The sequence below is a fragment of the Mycteria americana genome, chromosome 1, assembly GCF_035582795.1.
Source record: "Mycteria americana isolate JAX WOST 10 ecotype Jacksonville Zoo and Gardens chromosome 1, USCA_MyAme_1.0, whole genome shotgun sequence".
NCBI lineage: Eukaryota > Metazoa > Chordata > Aves > Ciconiiformes > Ciconiidae > Mycteria > Mycteria americana.
Window position 1 is genome coordinate 153,116,684 of NC_134365.1, and position 22,723 is coordinate 153,139,406.

Below are 22,723 nucleotides of genomic sequence, written 5' to 3' on the forward strand. Positions count from 1 at the left end.
CACTGCAAACACCAGTCAAAAAGAAAAGAGTATTTAGACAGCTCCTGGGAGAAGTTTTAACTTAATGGTTCCACCCAACAACTCATTGCTCATTTGGAATAATATCACAATTATTAAAAAAGGAGCCAATCAGGACACCCTCTCACAAAGGTCCTCTGTGAATGGCAGAAGGAAATACCTGAATTGCCAACAACTGAAGCTGAAGATACACTGGGCTATCAATTAAGATTAAATAAGTCAATTGAACAGAGGCAGGACTTAAAAAATTTCATCTGAACATAAAATCTTTATAATTTGACCGTTACCAATTGGTATGGTAGTATCACATGCAACTACTACAGGTGACACAGTCTGCAATTTGTTTCATGTTGCCAATACATCACCTAGTTTGATCCATGAAGTTCATGCTGATATTAAGAGATAAGCAATCAGATCAGTATTCTCCCTGAAATAAACTGAATCTTTCAAATCAATTGTTAAAAAACGGAACTGACTTTTTTTTTTTCTCCTCTTTTTTTCTTTTGTTTTACAGCACTGGAGGAGTGGGAGGAGGAGGGGCAACTGCTCACTGGCAAGACAAAACTCCAAACACCAAAACACTGTGGGTGTCAAGCGCACCTCTGGCCAAGAGCAATGGGATTCTGGCCCCTCTCCAGAGGAACAGCACACAACCACCAGTATGCCATACATAACCACCAGGCTTACTGGTACTGCTTGGATAAGTCCAGACTTGGCCCTTTGTAATGCAGCATTCTCAGCTAGCTGTTTGCTTGGGAAATCAACAGTGCCACCTGTGAAACAGGATCACTGTCAGAAGCAGCAGTGTCCTTGACAGAGCTGACAATTCCCACCTGTATTCCAGACCTTATTTTGTGATGAAAAGCATCTCCCCATGAGGGCACTCAGATGGGAGAACTGATCTGGCAGAAAGGCAACCAGGCTAGGGAGTGAGGGAGTTATTTGCAGAGAGACTGAAATATGTGGTTTCCTCATCCAGCTTACTATCAGCACTCAAGTGGTTCTGCTGGCATAAAAGTGAAGAAACGATGTTGCAGGGTAGAAACAAGCAGCCAGGGAGAAATGGATCAGGCTTTAATTTTTTTTTTTTTAAACAACTATGTCAATTTAAGGTGCTTGTGGAACTACAGCACATATTAAATATCTGCAGCTCATCAAAAAGCTTGTCTGCTTTTCCTCAATCACATCATCCAGTTTAATCCAAGATACCACATTCCATTACAAATCCCAAGAGAAGCAAGTCAGTCAGCCTCATCCAAAGCACCTGCACAGGATAAGATTCACAAGGAAATCACTGTACATTAGCTGAACCATGATAACTGATCACAAGTGTGGGAAATACGAGTGTGCTGGTTTTGACTGGGGTAGAGTTAATTTTTTCCATAGTAGCTTGTATGGGACTATGTTTCAGCTTGTGCTGCAAACAGTGTTGATAATACAGGGATGTTTTAGTTACTGCTGAGCAGTGCTTACACAGAGCCAAGGCTTTTTCTGCTTCTCACCCCACCCCACCAGCGAGTAGGCTGGGGGTGCACAAGAAGCTGGGAGGGGACACAGCCAGGACAGCTGACCCCAACTGACCAAAGGGATATCCCATACCATATGGCATCATGCTCAGCATGTAAAGCTGGGGAAAGAAGAAGGAAGGGGAGGATGTTCAGAGTGATGGCATTTGTCTTCCCAAGTCACCATTACGTATGATGGAGCCCTGCTTTTCTGGAGATGGCTGAACGATGGGAAGGAGTGAATGAATTCCTTGTTTTGCTTTACCTATTAAACTGTCTTTATCTCAACCCATGAGTTTTGTCACTTTTACCCTTCGGATTCTCCCCCCCACCCCACCCGGGGGGGGAGTGAGCGAGCAGCTGTGTGGTGCTTAGTTGCTGGCTGGGGTTAAACCACAACAGTGAGATGAAACATATTTTCAGTCTCTTGAAGTTGAAACCAGTATGTTTTAGCACACACCTGGGTTGAACTTACTAAACCATGGTAATCCGTTCACCAGCTGGACTCAAACCAGCAAATTCCTCCACAGGATTTGAACTTTACAAAAATCCAGCACTCCCAGTTTACTTTAGTGGGATTAATCAACCTGAATACCTTAAGCATTAATGTCTTCCAGCATTCAAGGCCCCATCCTCACTTATACGTGTATGATATAATGATAATATAATATTACATATGATAAAAATCCAAAGGTACTGAGGGTATACGCAAAACATTTATCTCAAGCCTACAGCTACAGAATTGACTGCTACAGAACAGAAATTATGCTTTTTAACTGCTTCCCGAATCTAGCAAAAAAGACGTACCTTTTTTCTAGATCTTTGATTTTCTCCCTTAGAGGTGCAACAGCCTAAAATATAGGAATAATATTTAATCTTTGAAGAATAGAACAAGATTCACATCACAAAACATGCATATAGGAAGTTATTTTAGAGCAAAAATCATGGCAAACAGTTTCCTACGAACAGCTTCACTGAAGACACTCCAAGAAACTTGCATCTTAAAGCATCCTTTACATCAAAAAATCCTTGAACCTTTTTCACCAAAAATCAGATTACCTAGTACAGTGTGAAATCCCTTAGCTTACCACTGAAAACAAAACACCAAGGCTATGAGTACCATAGCCTTGTTGATAAGAACATCCAATGTTATGATCCTATTTGTCAAAGTGAAGTCACAAGTGACTTGTCTGAGGTTGTCAAAAGCAACCTATATTGAGCAACAGCACAATAGGACAGTCAGTAAAACTGCAACTATTTAAATGGACAGCAGATACACATACTTAAGAGTACACAGACACAGAAGCAGAGGCATTAGCTCCAGTGCAAAGGCTAGAATTCTCTCAGAACATGGTATGTGAATTTAAAGAAACATGTTTAAAAATCTAAGATATGTTTTACCTCATGATTTGAAGGTATATCTAGGCTTTTAAAAAATATTAAAAGGAAATTTGTTAGAAAATACAGTTCACCTACCAAGACTTCTGTTTGCAGTTTCAGTGCTTTGAAAGAGAGAATCACTTAAGACAGCATCAGTTTCAGGTTCTTTATCACAGGACCCAAATTTTTAACAGTCCTGCCAAATTGCAACAAGCCCCTGAACTCGTTTTTAACTTTACTAAAACCTTGTCACAAAGTTTACCATCTAGGGCCATACATAAGTTGAAAGCCATCAGAGGGTTATCACTTGAAATAGTACTACATAGCAACACATCATCAACCACCATTAATTTGTTTCGTACAAATATTGCTGCTTAGAGCTAGATAATTCAGGAACTTCATGAACTGAAATAAGCTGCATATTCATGTTAAATGAATATGGAACAGGAAATACAGTATTGTCATTTATGTTCATTAAATATCTAGCTCTGTGGAGCAGCAAATAGTTCTTGAAACAGTTATACTTATTCTAATGGTTCAAGATACTATATAGCTAAAGCTTTAAAAACAAGATCCGGAAATGCTCAACTTCTCAGACCTTACAGTAACTCTGATCTACCCATTGAATTTCAAGCATTTGACCATTCTTAAACAACTGGGATTTTCAGAATGCTTGTTGCAATGTTTACCAGAATTAAAAGGAAAAAAAAAAAAGAAAAAAGGAAAAAGAAAAAAAAAAAAAAAAAGAGAGGAATGCAAAAAGACATAAACCAAGAACACAATCTTTGGAATACAAGATGCTAGGCAGACCAGACTATGCTAGTACGGTCACGCACACCCACACAAGGGGTAGAGGGTATTGACCTCAAAGACTTTTGTATCTATTAAATTTGTTTTATTGTTATTAGACTGGAAGTCTAAAAACATCTGGAGAAAGATCTGTTGCACACATTCTTAGTATTTCGCAACAAACTGAGCTTGAAATGGAAATTCAAAGGTATTGGTATGGAAGTTCAGAACCACCGGTGTGTTCAATACCCATGTCTACTCCAGAAATTGCCAGGACTTTTGCTTAAAGAATTGGTATTGCACACCATCCCCAACCACAAACACCGCTATCTTTGTTCATTAGTTAAGAACAAAGCAGAGCATTTTGGGGAGGTTTCAAATTTCTAATGAAACTTATACACACTTAACATTTTGTAAGGGTGACATAGGAAAGAATTTGTGTATATCTTTCTTTCAGTAACAAAAAACAGTTTTCAGGAGGACTCTACCACAGTGTCTGAAGCAAATGAGACAGTAGAGCTACTACTTTCAAGAAAGGTTTAGAGGCAAAATAATAAAAATATGAGAGTCACAGATCTATGTTAGAAACTCCACTGCAGTGAAGGACAGTTCAAAAACTTACGTACAGACACAAATCCAACACTTTGAATGGTTTTAGTGGAATGGAGAGTAATGAGATAGAACTAAATACACCCTTTCAATATGAAATTAGTGAAATGGAGTCCTCAAAACAAAACGGGCTACAACTACTAGCAAACTAACCTCCTCTATTTTACTTTCCACCTTCTGATCCCCATTTTCTTGAAGAGACCTGTTGGCAAGAAAAGAAAAAACATAATCCATACCTAAGCAATAGCTGTTCCACTGCACCTGCATCATGCTTTTCCTGTTAAAACAGTATCTTCAAAGCATCCCGAGTCAGTACTATTTCAAAGAGCTACTCAAATGAAAGTGGATGGTCCCATTCCCATTGAAATCAGCTAGTCTTGTCACCAAGTTTGGCAGAAACTGAACCAAGCCCACAGGAAAGAGTAATAACAATAATGATGATGATCATTTTACAGAGAAAATTAACTTCATTGTAGAAAAGTGTCTAACCACTGCACTAAGGTGGGGTCAGCAGAAATGTTTTTGAGTGTAGCTTTACTATGCAAATGCCTAAGATGTCTTTTTCAGGGTCTCTGTTTATTGTATGCTACAAGTACGCTAACTAAACACTTTTGCTTAATGCCACAACTGTAACTGTAATTTTAATCAAAAAGACAGAAGGGCAAACGTGTCTAGCTTTGACTTTGAACTTTTAGAAAAACAAGGAAAAAAAACCTATACTAAAACTTGTCTTAAGTGACCATCTGATGGGGAATACTGACTTAGCACACAAATGCTATTTGTTTGAAATGAAGCCAAAGCTTATACACCGAAGGATGAAGGATGTCAAAGTAACTTGTGAAAAGAGAGTACTAAGAAGTACTTGCACTACTTGCACAAGAAGTACAAGACACTACTTGCACAAATCTGCGTGGTCTTATTTAGTATCTAATTGTGTATCTAAATGAGTAAACTCCTACAAATGTAGAATATGTATTTTTAAATTGCATCTAGTCTATGCGATTTTCCTTAAGTTTGCATACTTTTTTTTTTTTCAGTTAAACCTTCTGAAAGGGGAATTATTTATCTTACAGTAGTAAGTTTTTGCATACTAGAGGATTCATGGGTATCCAACATAAAATGGAGTTCTTTCAAATAAAACAGAGCTCCTTTACTTGGGACCTGAAGTCATTACACCTAGGGAAACAGAAGTTCCTTTGTTAAGCAGATATACGTATGCCACACTGTTAGAAGTTAGAGCAATGATTCCCTTCATATCCTTCTGTAAAACTCTTACTAAAAAGTCAGTTCAGTCTATTACTGAGGCAAAAATCTTATTGACCAGATTCATTTTGTCGTATCAGTTAAGAGGTGCAGCAAATTCCTAGACTACGACACACAGGCCCTGAACCATCTTTTCAAAACAAATTGTAATTTATTGTAATAGTGGCAAAAAAACCCCCTCCAGTTAACACTGTATGAATTTACCACAAGGAAGCAATATTAAGTAATTCTTGTGAATTTTTCAAATGTTTTCCCAAATAACAGAAACCTACAAAAAACTATGCAAACCATCTGTGGAATACATAGCCTTTCCTCTCTGTTAAATGAGCATGGAAAATTTGGAAAACCTCTCAGAATATAAAAAGGTTCCCTCAAAAATTGGTCCTACTATTGTTTATTCACAAATCCTGGAACTTCAGGACTGACACTCTGCAGTTTAGTTTTTAATGAGCTCTTCCTCCTAACAAAGACAATCTTATTGGCTGAGGACCAACATCAGACCTTCAGAAATAAAGTTTTCCCCCTCGATAGCTCTATAATGGATACCTCAAATAAGAAGTCAGATGCAGCTAATGGTAGAATTTGTAAGGACAGCTTATCAGGGAATGAACACACTGGATCCCATGCCCACCTGTCCTCCTCAAACCCCTCTCTGAGGTTCTTGTCCCTCCTTTGGAAATGCTCAGCTGCTCATGTAACAGCTGCTAAGCTGCCATAGTTTGCTGGTCACGATAACACGGTAATCTAAATGACATCTCCATCTGCAAGTCGCAGCAGCTCAGCAGCTGTTTGCCTAACAGCTGACCACTTTGTAGCAAGGGTGGGAAACTCCAAGAAAAGTAAAGTGGACAGCTTGGGACAGGAACAGATCCCAGGATAAGCTGTCCTGGGTCAATCAGAGCCCACAGAAAATTCATTAATATGTTTGCCTCAAACTTTCTTTACTCTGTGCTGCTAAGCATGGCAACAGAGTAGGAAACCCCTTTACTAGCAAAACAACATAGTGAAATATTTCGCCCTCTATGCACAAAGACTCTGTTGTAGGGAACAGACTGTCCCCATATTCTTTTCACCTTCTTCTTCATTTGTGTCTTCCTGGTGAATTTTCCCAGAGGACAAACACTCATATGCAAGGAAAAATGCTGTGAAAATCTGCATGTTTTGCATGCATATGCTATGCCTTCCTATTTCTAAGGGCAAAAATTCTGGGGGCCAGTGCAGGAATTTTTTTGCTTTTCAGCAGTTAAATCATCAGATTCTCTCCCAATTAATTGTGAAGGAGAAAAAAAACCTCAAAACCACATTTCTAATTCTAGGTACAGAAACATAATTACGACAAGCAGTGGAGGATCTGCTGCTCTTCAATGTTTAAGCCTGTATTGTCAGTGAGATAGGGTCAGATCTGTGCTGAGGAAAAGCGGAATCCAAGCCCATGTGCCCAGCTACGCCAACCAACTTGCCTAAAAACATCTCCAAAATCAGAAGATGAGTTTGTGTAAAGAAAGACAGACACTGAAGTGAGAGTAAGATCCTGGGTGAGATTTACAGCAGACATACAACCCTTTTTGAGACTGAACACCTTCTATTTAAAAAGTGGTATCAGCTGCTTAGCAACCATCCAAACAACAGCGTGAGCTGCTGTTCTGTTTTCTCCCTACTTGAGATACAGTGATACGTTGATGGGAAAGGTAAGTTAATTTTATTTCAGATAAGGATATTCAATACAAAAATTATATACATTACCTCATATTGACAAAGTTTCCCCATACAGCTGGAAAATAAGAAAAGAGAGAACATTACAGTGTCATATAACAGTAGATGAGGTCATTTTTTCCTATTATCATCAGAAGGAATTTAAAATAATATTAAGTTTTAATTATCTTAATCAAATAACTTAGTAAGTTAAATACATGATATATATACACACACCAAGTGACTAGAACACAGTTTAACAGTATGGGAGGAATTCTGATAAAATTACATGAGACTACAAAAAAGTAGGAAAATACAGTAATTCAATAAAAAAGGACTAGACTATTCGAGTGCACACCTGGAATTATCTGACCAGTAGATCAGCAGATATACTTATCTGATCGTTATCCCACACTATATTACATAAACAAAATGTACAAGAATTCTCTGAACTATAATTTGACACTGCACACAGATTAAACAAACCAGAGCTCTGGACTTCAATATTAGGGATATTGAAAAACACAGCAAGAGCAAGAAAGGAGTCCTGTAGACCCGAACCACATGAACTGGAAACTGCAGACTGACAAGAGTAAAAATACCGGCCACTACAGGTGATAGCTGAACTAGTCCAAAGAGGTACCACAACAGTCCTGCATTAAAGGTAGCAAGTGCTTGTGCACATGTGAATTCTCTCTCTAAATATGTGTATGTTGTGATGCAGACACAAAAGGTACCTAAGCAATGTAACTAAATGCCTCACTGAGCAAAGATCATTTATTGCACTCTTAGTATGGACAAAAGTTTTAAGGAAGACAAACCGCAGTATAAAATAGCACAGCAAACATATACCAGCTGTTTCTCTGTGTTCACAAAAAGATTCATCTGCTCAATTTATTTTCTACTAGAAAAAAATCTTCTGAAACTATGCAGAGTTTAAGTGATTACATTAAGACTATCAGAACACTGATTTTCCTTTTAACTTTCAACTAGGACACAGAACGTAGTTTAAATTGAAAAAACGAGAAGCCATAAACCAAGCTACACTACAGAGTTGACAACTTCAGATCATCAAGACAAACAAGGTTCATACGGAACAGTTACGTAAGGGACTCTGCAACAATAAGCAACACAGGAAATACACCCAGAATATCACCAGAGAATCATTCTGCAATCGCTCTTTAAGAGGCAAGGCTCAACCTAAGGATCCAAATTACACTGGGTCTTAAGGAGGAGTAGCAGCCCGTATGCAGTGTTAACATACGTATAGAAAGCTTCTGAAGTGTGCTCAGTTTTTGTAAGCTGTGCTTCAGGTCTCAAGTAGCAGCTAATGAAGTATTTTCCCTAGATTCAGGCTTTGCACATACATTTTCATGATTATTACTTATTGATCTCAAGCAGACGATGAGGTGTTACAGAAACAAGAAAAAACACTGCTACAGTCACAGGCGCCTTCCAGGCAAGAGAAGAAAGGAAACATACCCAGGAAAGAGGAACCGGGAAGACACGAGTGAGGATGCAGTAATGCAGTCGCTGTTCCACCCTTTAGGGGATGGCAAAGCTACTGAACTGTTCTTAACTACTGAGTGCTGCTGAGTAATTCAAAGAGTAACTCGAATAAAACCATGACAGACTATCAAACAAACTGTAGGAGGGTACTGTGATATCTGTGGTGGTATCATAAAGCCTCTGTTGTTTTCTGGGGAAAAGATAAGGAAGCTTTATATTAGAACAGATGATCAATAAAATCCAACTGAATTTAAAAAACACTGTGGATTTTATGTTAATTAGATAAAGTAAATTCTCTGGGGGAAAAAGGGATACAGTGTTGAGCGCTAAGTTAAATTCAAGTTATTTACCCTCTGGCTAGGATTTTAGAATTCTTTATGATAACTTTAAGGGGGTTTTTTTGTTTGGTTTTTTTTTTTTTTTTTTGCAGTGCATGATGACCATCTGGCAACTACAGGTACAGAATTCTCAAGTTAAACACTACTCACCTATACTTACAATCAGTTATTTTTCTGGGCTACAGAAACCTGTACAAACAACGTAACATTGTTTACGCAGTGGCAGGAAGCATCTGGGCTTAGTTGGTGAAGCAGGAATGGATGAAAAAAATGAGTTGCCAGCTGCACCACAAATACCACCCTGCCAGTTTTGTTGCAAAGACAGCGCAGCTACACTGCATACAAGAAACTGGCTTCCTAAAGAAAACATGTTAATTGTGTGTGCTCGGTGTCCACAGCAGGGAAGGGGAGCTCAGAAAGGCATTCATGTACTTCCAGAAACACTGCGCTTGATATCCCAGTTCTGTAGGAGTAAGTGACCTTCCATTAAACTTTTAGGAAGCGTATTTTTGTACCATTGACAAAAAAAGAATGAAACTACAAAATGAACCACATAGGAAATACCATATGGAGGGATCTAAAGAACCCTGAAGTCTCTCTCACATGCAGAGAGGTGCTGCAGAAACTCGCTTGAACATACTGCTCTCACAAAGGATTCTGAATGCACAATTCTAAGGAGGACGTCTTCAGCTACCGCGTGTTCACGTACACCTTACGTGAAGGTTGAAGGGATCAGAGATAAGGTGAAATTGCACTACAGTGGAATTAAGGTTTTGTTGTTTTTTTTCTAAATGCACATCACAATTGTTTATATAATGGGCTTACACAGCTGCAGAATCAGCAATATGACTATGGCTTACAGAGGATTTCCTTGACTTGTCACTTCCTTGCCCTAAAGGTTATGCCAAGGCCAGTTTGACATTCAGGCAAGAATGACGGAAGTGTATTAAGGCAAGTGGGCCCAAATTCACATGCAGAATTACAAGCCTAAATCCAAGACAAAAAACCTCACAGACACCATAAAACCCTTTGGTGGGCCCACGAAGTTCAGGCACCAAAAGCTGCAGACATGGATGGTTAAAAAACCTTCCATAGCAGCAAGGTCATGAATCAGGCACTGCATATAAACCCAGTTTTCAAAAGCATCTGACTCCTGATGGACCCAATTTGAGCAAACACACACGTAACTGAGCACCTCACTGCAAAAGCCAATCTTAAAAAAATATTATTAAAAAAAATTCCAACTCTAAAGCCAAATATTTTAAGCCAAGAGGTATTAATCCAGGATAATAGTCCTATGCCAATTCTCAAACCTTAGAGATTTAACACCCTCACCCCCTACAGCCACATACAGTATGTACTCTATGAAGAACTTCCTATTCATCCAACTAGAGCGCATTCATGGACAGAGAGCCTTCCTGCCGTCTACTGAAACTCTGTGCAAGGGAAGAATTCATGATTAATTGGACTAGACAGACAGAAGCATGACTTGTAACCAAACATGACGCTCACCTACAAAAGAAAAGAAACAGAGGTTCTGCTTATTCTCTCAAAGACTATTTGTAAACCTCACCCAATGACTAAGGTAATAATAAATTGACATTAGGGAAGAGATCAGAATATCTGGATTGTTCTGAGACCCAGGCCATTAAAGCAGGCTTTCATGTAGGAGAAAGGTGTAGTCCTATTTTGACTCCATCTGTTCTGGGATGTTTTTTCCCCTTTGCATCCCTTCCATAAAATAATAAGAACAATCATTTTTACTGTAGCATTTTTGCAAGGATTAATTGCAAGTACCATGAAGATTAAAAATACATCAGAGGCATTAATCACTCCCACAGACACTACACTTTAAAGTGACAGCTTCCAGAGAAGAAGAATGACATGCCTTGGATGCAGCGATAGAGCTGTACTTTTAGAAATGAGATTTGTTTCTTAAAGCCTTAATCACAGTATTGTTATTAAAGAGGTATTTATATTTTGCCAACTAAACATTAATCACTCATGGTTTTCAGGAAATGCCAATCCTCTTTTTTGTTTGGTTTGTTGTTTGGTTTTTTTCCCCTCCAGCCTCTGAGAGATAAAGCTATAACTATTTGGCAAGCACAGCCTTACGGTAAAATTGTTGTGGATTTCCAAGGCTTCTCAAAACTACCTTAAACAAAAGCCAGTCACAGAAAAGCAAAGAATGGTTTTCTTTCTACTGAATACATTTATATTTCTGGAAATTTAAAGATTTTTTTTTTTTCTAGAGAAGACCCTTTCTGAAATTATGCCAGATGCAGAGCAGTGCAATGACTGGGCTACTTTCAGCAAAGGAATATGCCAAGAGCCACCCTTTGGATACAAGCCAACCCTGCCTGCATGAAGTTAAAAAAGCCCAAACACAAAATCTGTTAAATCACACTCGAAAAATTACAACAGAAATCCCAAGCAATTTGTTGTTGAGCATCCACTATTAAGTGGACACTTCCCTACCTATCACAGTCAGACTTTCAGCTCTGACAAGCTGCACTTCATAGCAGGCAAGAGTTATTCTTCTAGATCCTCAGAATACAGGAACAGGATGTATGTTTTCACCTGAATGTCCTTTGAGTCTGTCATCTGCAATAATACTTACTGTACAGGTTTCTATAAGACACAGATTACTACTCTGAGAACCTTGCATGCCTTAATTAACTCATCCACAATAGGCTGGGGAACCAGAAAAATAACACTATCACAATCTGAAGGTGGGAAAAAACAGAATCTCAAAGGAAGCCTTTACCCCAGGATGATCCTTCTTCTCTGGGTCTCTTTAAATGACGTTAAAATCAAGTCATAGACTATCACAAGGCACTGATGGTAATAAACACTCATAATTTTAAATTATTAGTGACAATATTAGTTTCAGCATCACATACATTTTAAAACATATGTTTTAAAAAGCAAGACTATGATGGCCATAAAGAGGTAACTGTACCAAAACCAGATGCAATCTCTTTTAAAATAATTTTCTTTCCCAATGGCTTTGTTGTTTGCATTTTCAAGACACTCAGTTAAAGAAACTTTTACACAAACTTTTGTCAAAGTAGATTTAGCTGAAAACACAGGAATTTTTCCTTGTATCGCCCTCCTTAAATCTCTGCTCCTCAGAATAAAAAGAGTACAAGATGATGCTTGTTTCAAGCGGATCTCACTATCAACAGAAACAGCATGCAGGAACAATATGAATTGATATACAGTCACAACCTGAATTTCTAGAGCAAAATTGTAAGCTCTGAATGTCCAGCGTGAATCGCTTCAGCCAAACTTTCTATTTCAGAGAGATGCAATGTCATTCAAAAGAGGGTCTTTTTCCTTAAATCTGACTCTCCATAGTCACTCAGCAGCTTCAGTCTCCTGGTAGAAATAAGCTTTTTGTCTCCAAAGGAAAACTTGACAAAAAGGAAAAGTAGGCAAAGGGAGCTCATAAAATGCTTATTATTACAGATGCATTAAAGTCTTAATTTAATTCTTTTGCAGATCTCAATTAGATATGTAATAATGTAAAGAAAACTATTATTTCCTTTAGGAAACTATTATTTCCCACACAACATCCTTGTCACTAAATTGGAGAGATAGGGGTTTGATGGATGGACTACTCAATGGATAAGGAATTGGTTGGGTGGCCACATCAAAAAAGTTGTGGTCAATGGCTCAATGTCCAAAGGGAGATAAGTAACAAGTGGTGTCCCTCAGGGGTCTGTATTGTGACCAGTACTGTTCAGTATCTTTATTAATGACACAGTGGGATTAAGCGCACCCTCAGCAACTTTGCAGATGATACTGAGCTCAGTAGTTCCATCGAGGGAAGGGATGCCATCCAGAGGGACCTTGACAGGCTTAAGGAGTGGGCAAATATGAACCTCATCAAGTTCAACAAGCCCAAGTGCAAGGTTTTGCACCTAGGTCGGGGCAGTCACCACTATCAATATAGAATGGGTTATGAATGGACTGAGAGCAGCCCTGCAGAGAAGGACTTGAGGATACTGGGGGATGAAAAATTGGACATGAGCTGGGAATGTGTGCTTGCAGCCCAGAAGGCCAACCGTATCCTGGGCTGCATCAAAAGGTCATGGCCAGCAGATCGAGGGAGGTGATTCTGCCCCTCTGCTCCGCTCTGCTGAGACACCACCTGGAGTACTGCATCCAGCCCTGGGGTCCTCAGCACAGGAAAGACACGGACCTGTTGGAGCAGGTCCAGAGGAGGGCCAAAAAGATGACTGAGGGGCTGGAGCACCTTTCCTATGAAGAAAGGCTGAGAGAGTTGGGGTTGTTCAGTCTGGAGAAGAGAAGGTTCCAGGAAGACTTTACTGCAGCCTTTCAGTACTTAAAAGGGGCTTGTAAGAATGATGAAGAGAAACTTTTTACCAGGGCATGTAGTGATAGGACAAGCGTAGGTTTAAATTAGATAAAAGGAAGCAATTCTTTACTATGAGAGTGATGAGGCACTGGAACTGGTTGCCGAGAGAAGTTGTGGATGTCCCGTCCCTGCAAGTGTTCGAGGTCAGCTTGGATGGGGCTCTGAGCAACCCAGCCTAGTGAAAGATGTCCCTGTCCATGGCAGGCCGGGTGGAACTAGATGACCTTTAAAGGTCCCTTCCAACACAAACCATTCTATGATTTGGCCCATGCATTTCAAACTGCATTTTATAGTCTAGATTTCATAACAGTAAAAAAGCCTCAATTGTATCCTATCTGTAATTCTAGTAGTTTGTTAATTTGCTTTAGAAAATTATTATACCGATGAGAGTATGTTGCAATATTAGTGGAGATAACGACATACAATTACTAATCATAACTTTGTATTACGGAATGTCACGTTTCTGGGTGAAGTTTATGATTATGCCTTTGGGGAATATACAATAATCTGAATATTAAAAAAATTTAAAAATTTACCCCTCTGGTATGTCTATACAGATTTCCGCACAGCAAGTAGTTCTTCCTGTTATATTTCCTGAACTGACGTCTTGTTCAACAGTAAAGTTCCTGCCCCAAATCAAAGACAGCAGATAGGAGCTGTAGCTTTTCCCACATGGGAAGTACCCTAGACACCAGGATACAGGGTTTTTCTGAAGGGAAGGTGCTCTCTCCTCAACTTGGATAACACCACCACTCTACGTCAATCCCTCAGCTAGTCGTCACCTACCAAAACAAAGGCAACATAGTCACCAGGACAACTTTTTTGTACCTTCTCTTAAGAAGGAATACTTAAACTTTGGTGAACTGATACACTCCTACAGCTGTGAAATGTAACATTATGCAAATTTTCTTTCCTTACAAGAGTTAATGGAGCTTCACACTGGATGGGAAGCTAACCATGAATACTTATTCCAACATTTCAGTTAGCATGATCACTTTATGACTGAATTCTATTCTTCGTTTCCCAGACGGCAAATTCTTTCCAACTCTTCCATTAAGCCTTTTTTCCAGTTCGCTGTTCAGTGTTTCTACACCTTCCTATCTCATATCTTTAGCATATCGTTCTTCACCACTACTCATCCATTTTTGTCTATCCTTTGTATTTTGCCACAAGTAAGGTAATGCTCTCCAACTGTTAAATACTACAAACAGAAAAAAAGGTCCAATATTTACAACAAAAAAAACAGAATGCATATAACTCATCACAGTTATGAAGTTCCAAACAGGATCTTTGATTTTTGTCACCACATATACTTGAGCGTGCCTGGACATCATAAAACTTTCTAGCTTTGAATTTACTGGCTTGAAACAACAAAGTCATTTGCAAAGATGCTGACTGCCTACAAAAGTTTTGAATTCCCAAGGGAGACAACAGAAGGACTTAGACCTATACCTAACTGGAGTACTATGTAATAATTACATTCTGAATTGGGTCAAAATTATTTTAGCAATGAGAAAGCTAAGCAATCTAAATTGGTAACATCCCTGTGTCCTCTTTTTACTTAATAATAGAGAAAGAACTGAAAACCCTAAGTGTCTTTCCTTAAACAGCAGCAGATGATTAAAAAAACATGAAATGACATCTATCTCCAGATAAATCTGATCTCCACAATTCAAGTGCACAAAATTTGTTGAGAAAAACATTTTCTCCCTTTGCTTTAAAGCAACACAGCAGGTTAAAGAAACCAATAGAAACCTTCTAAGCCAACAGAGCTGTACATGCTGCTGTTCAGGCCACGTTATCTCCTTATTTCAAGTGAAGAAAAGAGAAAGCAGCAGAACTACTATCTCAACAACTGGACTATATCATATGCAGTTTTATACAAATCATGCTTTCCCCAATCTGGACGGCAGCCCTGATTTTTCAAATGCCTTTAAAAAAAAAAAAAAAAGGCAGCACTGTCCTCTTTAATTTAGCCCTTGACCTTCTCTTTGTTTCCCAGACATTGCTAGCAGGACTGTGGGACATTTTTCAAGAAACTCAAAGAGGCAGAGAATATTCCACACTCCTAAGATAACGATGATACACCAGCACGCATGTCAAACCCCAAAAACTGAGCAGCCACCCAAGGTAACATGACTCAAATTAGGGTGGCAATCAAATGAGGGGTCATGACTCAAATTAATTATTTTCAGCATTTTATTTTAAGTTTGTTGACTGCTAAGGTTGTTTTCAGCAGACTCACAGCATGCTCCAATGGTCAGCACCGTAACTGAAACACACTCACTTTCCCCAGTTAACTTCTACAAACCCCTTCAAATAAGTTGTAGTAACCCCCACTTCTCCCTCCCTAGGGTCCACGAACAAGAAACTACCAGTTTCAGATAAACTCTGCTTTGATCAACCAACCTTACAGAAAAGCAACAAGCAATATAAATGATAGGGAAACATTTCCCCTTTGCAAAAACACAGAGGGGAAAGAAGATGAAAGCTCTAAGAGTGTTTGTCCTCAAGTAGAATGATGACAGCACCACCTCCTGCACGTCACAGAAAAGACAAATAATAAATGGAGATAAGCTGGGAACTGTAAGGGTGAATTTCTCCAGGATGCCAAAAAAAATGGTTGAAAACATCATGGCCAGCAAAGCAGAGCTGGAGTCCATCTATTCCTGACAAACTCAACTGAAGCGTGAACAAATTTTCATAAGCTACACAGCTACGGCTAGTTGGAAGCCTGATGAACAGGGAACTGGAAGCTGTTGGAGACAGTAAACTTATTTGCATAAACCCACAGATGAAAGGCAGCTCTGCAGGACATGAAGCCAGCAAGCAAATGCTTTTGGTTTGGTTTTTTTGGTGGAGAATTCATGGCATGCTGACACAAAAAGCAGGCGAGCCTCATGTCACATCTGACCATTTCTAACTCTTCCACAGCTAGTCAATCCTGCTGTCTAGTTGCAAAACAGCTGGGAAAGGAAGATTTCTGGTATTCTCCACAGTAGTGCTGAATAACTTTCAGACAGCTAGCCTGAAGCAATAGGACAGGACCAAATTCGCAGCTACTTTTCTATTATGAAAAGCGAAAGTAAAAGCTTATCAGAACACAACATTAAGCAGCACTTAACCTTTTTTTTGAACACATGCAAGACAAGCAACATGCAAGGGGCTGGTAAAGATTCAAGCCAAAAAGCTTACTCACACCTTGATGTTCTGAGAAGAGCACATTATATTCTTCCTAGCTGATGGAAATCTGACAAAAACAAATGGCTAACCTTGTGAAACAAAGGATAACAACCATGGAAACTAACAATGCTGGGGGAAGTGAAGCCACTACACTGCAAGATGTACTTCCCTCACATTATTTTGACATTTTGTTTTTAAGTTGTTTCAGTAGCTGTGTTGTAATTTATCTTATAAAAGTAACAAGATCTTAAGCTTGGATCTCATGACAGCACCCTACTATTCCTTCTTTTTTCCCTTGGAAAAGGAACAAGGCTACCGACATACTTCCTGAAAACTATTTGATCTACAAATGAGCAAAGAGAACTGTTCTACTTTACCAGAAATAGAGCTCTTAAATTTATTTTCATTAAGAACATGCAACTCCCTTGTTATACCAAGACATCAGTAGATTATTTACAGCAGCATGAAGATTAAAGCAAACCATGCAGACTGACAAGCTCTGGTATTGGGTCTGGCCGAGATGGAGTCAATCTTCCCTACAGCAGCCCTCACGGTGCTGTACTTTCTATTGGTAGCTAGAAACGTGTTGATAACACACCAGTGTTTTGGCTACTGCAGAGACAGCATCAAGGCTGTCCCTCCAACATTCCCCCCTCACCAGTAGGCTGGGGGTGGGCAAGATCTTGGGAGGGGACATAGCCAGGACAGCTGACCCAAACTGACCAAAGGGATATCCCATACCACGTGGTGTCCACTCAGCAATAAAAGCTAAGAGAAAGGAGGAGGAAGGGGGGGCATTCATTATTTATGGCATTTTGTCTTCCAGAGCAACTTCTACATGTACTGAAGCCCTGCTTCCTGGGAAGTGGCTGGACATAGCCTGCTGATGGGAAATAGAGAATAAATCTTTTGTTTTCCTTTGCTTCCTCATGTGGCCTTTACTTTTGCTTTATTAAACTGCCTTTATCTTGACCCATTTGGGTTTTTTTTTTCCCCATCTTGAGCCTTTTTTTTTTTAAATCTTGACTCTTTGGGGGTTTTTTTCCATCTCATTTTCTCCCCTCCCATCCTGCTGGGGAGGGGAATGATACAGCAGCTTAGTGGTACCTGGCATCCAGCCAAGGTCAACCCACCAGATCTTTAAATCCTGGCTACAAGATTTTAAAGTATATTTCCAACAACTTAAATAAGGTCCTGATTCTACAAAGACAGCCTCACTGAAGCATCTCAGTATGTCCATATAAAGCTGAATAAACATTTTAAACTTCAAAGGGAATGAGTTTAAGGTGTCTATGTATTGACATACCAACCCACAAACAGGTGGGCTTTTTAAAAACAAAACTCTCAGCCTGCATGTAAGGTACTCATATTGTGGTGACATTGGATTTTTTTTTTTTTAACAATATCTGTTTAACTGGTTGCTGGTTTATGATATGTCTACATTTCTCACTACAGACAACAAAAATCAATTAAAGCCACTTCACTTGTGTTTATAATCACCTCATGTTCTTAAGCTGTGGTTTCACAACAGCTTCAAGATGATGCAAGCACAGCCCATGACAAAGAATTTGTTTCAGTCCACCTCCACATGCCTCCCTCCTCCTTTGGTTAGCACTAGCACTCCTGCAGTATCTTGCTGGGGGTTAAATCAGAGAAAAGCTGTAGCAGAAGACTTTGTCTCTTTAAAAGGGCAATGAAAATTCAACCTTTGGGCAAGGCTTCCCATTATATGTAGCACAGTATAGCTATACAATGTTCACAGAAGGAGATAGCACTGCAAGTGAGTCAACTAAGCTAATTCTGAAAAATATAAAAAAAAATTAAGTAGCATTCTACCAGATTACAGAGTGATTTTGACAGCTCGCTAGCTGCACTATCTCCAGATTCATCACTTGGGCGATGGGGAACAAAACTGCCCCTTTCACGTAGGGCCTACAGATAAGGTAAATGCAACTGTTAGTTAAACTATTCACTTCAGCTTTGCCAGGGAACAAACACTTAAGTTACAACAGCTTTTAACTGCCCGCTCCATAGAAATGCTCCTTTGGGGTTCTATTTTTATATACACAAACTATGCATAACACATTGTTTCAAGTGAATAACTTTTTTTAAATTAATGGAAATTGGATTTACAGAAATGAGACATCAAATACTACTTTAATTCAAACCCAGATGTAAAAGTAAGGATCCTTCTTGCTCTACGTGCCACTAGGGAAACCAGTGAAGTCCATAAAAAGAGTTCTAGATATCTTTAACGTGAGCCTGACAGTGCACCTCATGTCATGGAGGTACATTTAACCAACGTCAACAAGACTCCTTAGGTGAGACATTAACTGTAGACCTGCAAAGCGCGTGATGGTAACGCTGCCAACAGCATTCCCAGCTGCCCGTTTCACCACTGCACAGCCTCCTCAGTTGGGCCAAAACTGCTGTCTGAACACGTGCACTGCCAAATGGTTATAACCTGAAAAGGTGACCTTAGTCCAGACCAGTTCCTTTACTTGGTGCGCAGCATAGAAATTTAAGTCCTTGTATGTGGTGGATGCTGGTGGGAAATGGGAGATGTGGAGCAGGGATACCTAAGCCAGCCTAGCCATCCAACACCTTGTGCTGTGAAACTACCAAGAGAGCCACTCAATGACTCTTGAGAGCGAGATAGCTGAAAGCCTTTCAACCGCCTGTAATAAGCTCTTCCTCTAGTTTGCAGACTTTCATAAAGAAGGTCTTCAGGCACGTTTGTAACAAACTTGCATTCAAAGGCAGAAGCTTTTTATGAAATAAGAAACTTTTAGAAAAGATTACACTCCCTAAACATTCTCTTGGGGTTTCACACACAAACTGACAAAATGGCACTACCAAAAAAGTCTTATCTCCTAGTTCATAAAAAAAATAATGTACTTGCCAAGTATTTCATTCCCTGTAACATAATGTGCTCCAAATCTGATTCCCCATGTACTAACACTGAATGGAAATTCATGGAAAGGAGGTGCACAGCCTGACAACACTTAGCCATTTGGAGAGCACTTGAGAAAGAAGGAATGTAAAAAGTGCCAGCACATACACCTACACCAGCAGCTCAGTTTTCTCAGATTCTATGCTATTTTAGTCTGGCATTATCTGACTGCAACCAGAGCACACTGATGATTCAGTAAAATTGCAAGGAGTGCACTTTTAGGATAGGGGGATGGGATCACTTCCATAGGAAAGAAAACAAAAAACAGCCTCTCTAGAATCTACTGGACCAGTGGCATCTGCTAGCGTATCATACTATATTGAAGACACCAGAGCTGTAACTAATGATTCCACTACTTTTGATCGCTAATCAAAAGATTGAAAAGTACAGCAACCTGACACGTTAGATTTGCAAAAAAACATACTCCCATCAGGCACCAAACTATTCCCTTTTTAAGCTACTTTTTGCCACATTGACCTGCAGTCCCTATCCTCCTCCATTTTTTCTGAATCACAAAGAATGACCAGAAACAAGTAGTGAGAAGACTTCTGTGACTTACAGCCCAGACAGCAAAAATCACATGACAGTTTTTCCCTTCCTTAAGGCTAACTTTTACCCACAAAGCTAGACAGCAAACACCAACTACTGTCCATAGAATATAATCAATAGCCAGGTCCCAATGACCATGTCAATTGCCACTCAATTCCAGTATTTTAACACCAGCCTAGTAACTTTGTTTTCAAAATTAAGTATCATTTTTGGCAAAACACCAAGCCCTTTCAAAATAAGAACAGACATTAAGCTGTCCCTGCTTCAGTAGGCATGGAACCTGAAGCCACTTGGACAAACAAACTGTCCTAAGAGTCAGAGCTGGTACATAACTTCAATGATAACAGCAGTACCTAAATAACGAGGTCCTGCAAACACAGTAACATATGGTAGTAAAGGGAATTCCAATGTTGTGTTTCTGGGGTAGGAAACACCACCCCTTCTGCCAAAATACTTGAGTTGTACCTCTCCACCCTTCCATATGCAAAGGGAGGATCCTCAAGCTGATGCACACACCCACCCCTGAAGCTAGCTCACCTATGTGTATTTTGGAGCATCAAGAGAATCACTTGTCCCTAGCAAAGCTGACAAGGCTTCAAGGATCCTTCCTCATAGTGTTCCACCTACATAAAAATCTAAATCTACATAAAGTCTAAAACTAGAAAAGGCTAGCATAAAATAAACTGAATATGAAATTTGCAACAGAAAAATCTGGACGAGAAAGGGAAGAGAGCTGACAGGACAATGTTATAAATCCGAGACTCTACTGACTCACGCCTAATAACTGAAGTCATAAATACCCCCCTCAGTGGTTATGCTAAGATTTTCCCAAATACCTCTGTGCCTCTCTTCAGGCTCTTAAGACTCCAGCTACATGCTGAGCTAATAAACAAACAAACATTTATTTAGCCCCCAAAGGCCATCGAAGGATTTTACAAAAACCAGACACGAGGCCTGCCCTGGAAAACTTCCTTGCAGCCTCACCTCCCGCGGCTACCAGGTTAAGACCAACAAGGAGCGGTCTGAGGAGCGGCTGCGGAAATACTGACTCCTTGAGCCACGTCTCGCTCACACCGCTCCCCTCAGCCCCTCTGCCCAGGCAGCCCACCCCACCGACCGGGCGCTTCCGCAGCGCGCCCGCCCCACCTCACGCCCGGGGCTCGGCCTGAAGGCTGCCTGCCTGCCGCACGGCGCCGGCGAGCCCCCGTCCCGCGGGGCACCGAGGGGAAGCGCGGCCGCCTGCCCCCGGAGGCAGCCGCCCGCGCTGCGAACGCCACCCCCAGCGGTCGCCCCCAACGGCCGCCGAGGGGGCATGGGGGGTCCTCCCCGCGCAAGCCCTCGGGACGGGGCAGGGGAAAGATGCCTGACGGGGACCCCCGGCACGGCACGGCACGGCCCGGCCCGGCCGGCGGCCCCGTGGGCGCCCTCCGCCACGGCCTAGCCGGCTGCCCGCCGGACTTGGGAAAGTTTCAGCAGGGCGGGGAGGGGGGGAAAGGGAGGAAGCCCTCAGCCCCGCCGCCCAAAGACGCGGGAGGCCGCGGGGAGTCCCCTTCCCTGCCGGGGCCGGAGCAGCCGCGCTGCGGCGCCTCGCAAACGGGCAGCGCGACGGGGCGCGGGAGGAGCCGCCACCTCCTCCCCCCGCCCCGCCGGCGGAGGGCACGGGGGGCCGGGGGCGCCCGGCCAGCGGGCAATGAATGGCCGGGCCAGACCCGCCCCCACCCCCGCTCACTCACAGGCGACATAGGCGACGAAGGCCAGCCCCACGAGCAGCTTCATCCTCCTCCGGTTGATGGCGGTCAACAGGCGCAGCAGCGGCCCCTTGCTCACCATGCCCAGCGGCAGCGGCACGCAGCGCCGGGCGCCTGCACGGCCGGCCACGCCACCGGGCTCGCGCGCGCGCGGCCACCCACCGCTCGGCTCGGCTCGGCTCGGCTCTCCCCGCCCGGGCTGTCCGGGAACCGCCCGCGCAGGCGCAGTGGCGCCCGCTCTCCCTCCCTCCCCTTCCCCCGCTGTGGATGCGGTCGGCGGCCAACGGCGGCCGGAGCGGCGGCGCATGCGCGGGTGGGTACCGCCGGGCGCCCCGAGCCTCTCCCGGCGTCTGGGCCGAGCGGTGAGGCGGTGCGGTGCGGTGCGGTGCGGTGCGGTGCGGTGCGGTGGTGTTGCCGCCGCCGCGGGGCCCGTCCGACCTCCCTTCGTAACAAGAGACGGACTCTTGGCTAGACGCTGCCTCGAGGGCGCCCGCCTCCCACAGAGCGTGCCTGAGGGAAAGGAAGGGAGCCCGCAGCCTCTCCGTGCCCCTGGCCTGGTCTTTCAGGGTGCTTCAGCGTCGGCGGCCTTGGTCACCTGTCGCCCCCCGCCGTCGTGGCTCTTGGGTGGTGACCTGCTGGGACAGACGGACAGACATGAGCACACACATGGACAAAGTGTGTGCCACACTGTCTCCTTCAGTGCCCGCTGCTCTGAAAGCACCATTTGCCTCATCCCAAATGTGTTTTCCATATCTGCACACGTCTCTTTGCCATAGCAGATGAAAAATCTTGGGATTTTTTTT

General features: G+C 41.8%; 1 protein-coding gene across 1 annotated transcript in view; it reads right to left on the reverse strand.

Moving 5' to 3' along the window:
* UXS1 (UDP-glucuronate decarboxylase 1) overlaps positions 1-22,140 on the reverse strand; it is a 67,116-nt gene extending 44,976 nt beyond the window's left edge. The window contains exons 1-4 of the mRNA XM_075524821.1: positions 21,906-22,140; positions 7,308-7,335; positions 4,455-4,503; positions 2,331-2,374 (exon numbers count right to left, since the gene is read on the reverse strand). Of these exons, the coding sequence (XP_075380936.1) occupies positions 2,331-2,374; positions 4,455-4,503; positions 7,308-7,335; positions 21,906-22,002 (218 nt within the window). The 5' untranslated portion in view covers positions 22,003-22,140. The remainder of the gene's footprint in view (positions 1-2,330; positions 2,375-4,454; positions 4,504-7,307; positions 7,336-21,905) is intronic.
* Between the last annotated feature and the right edge of the window lie 583 nt (positions 22,141-22,723).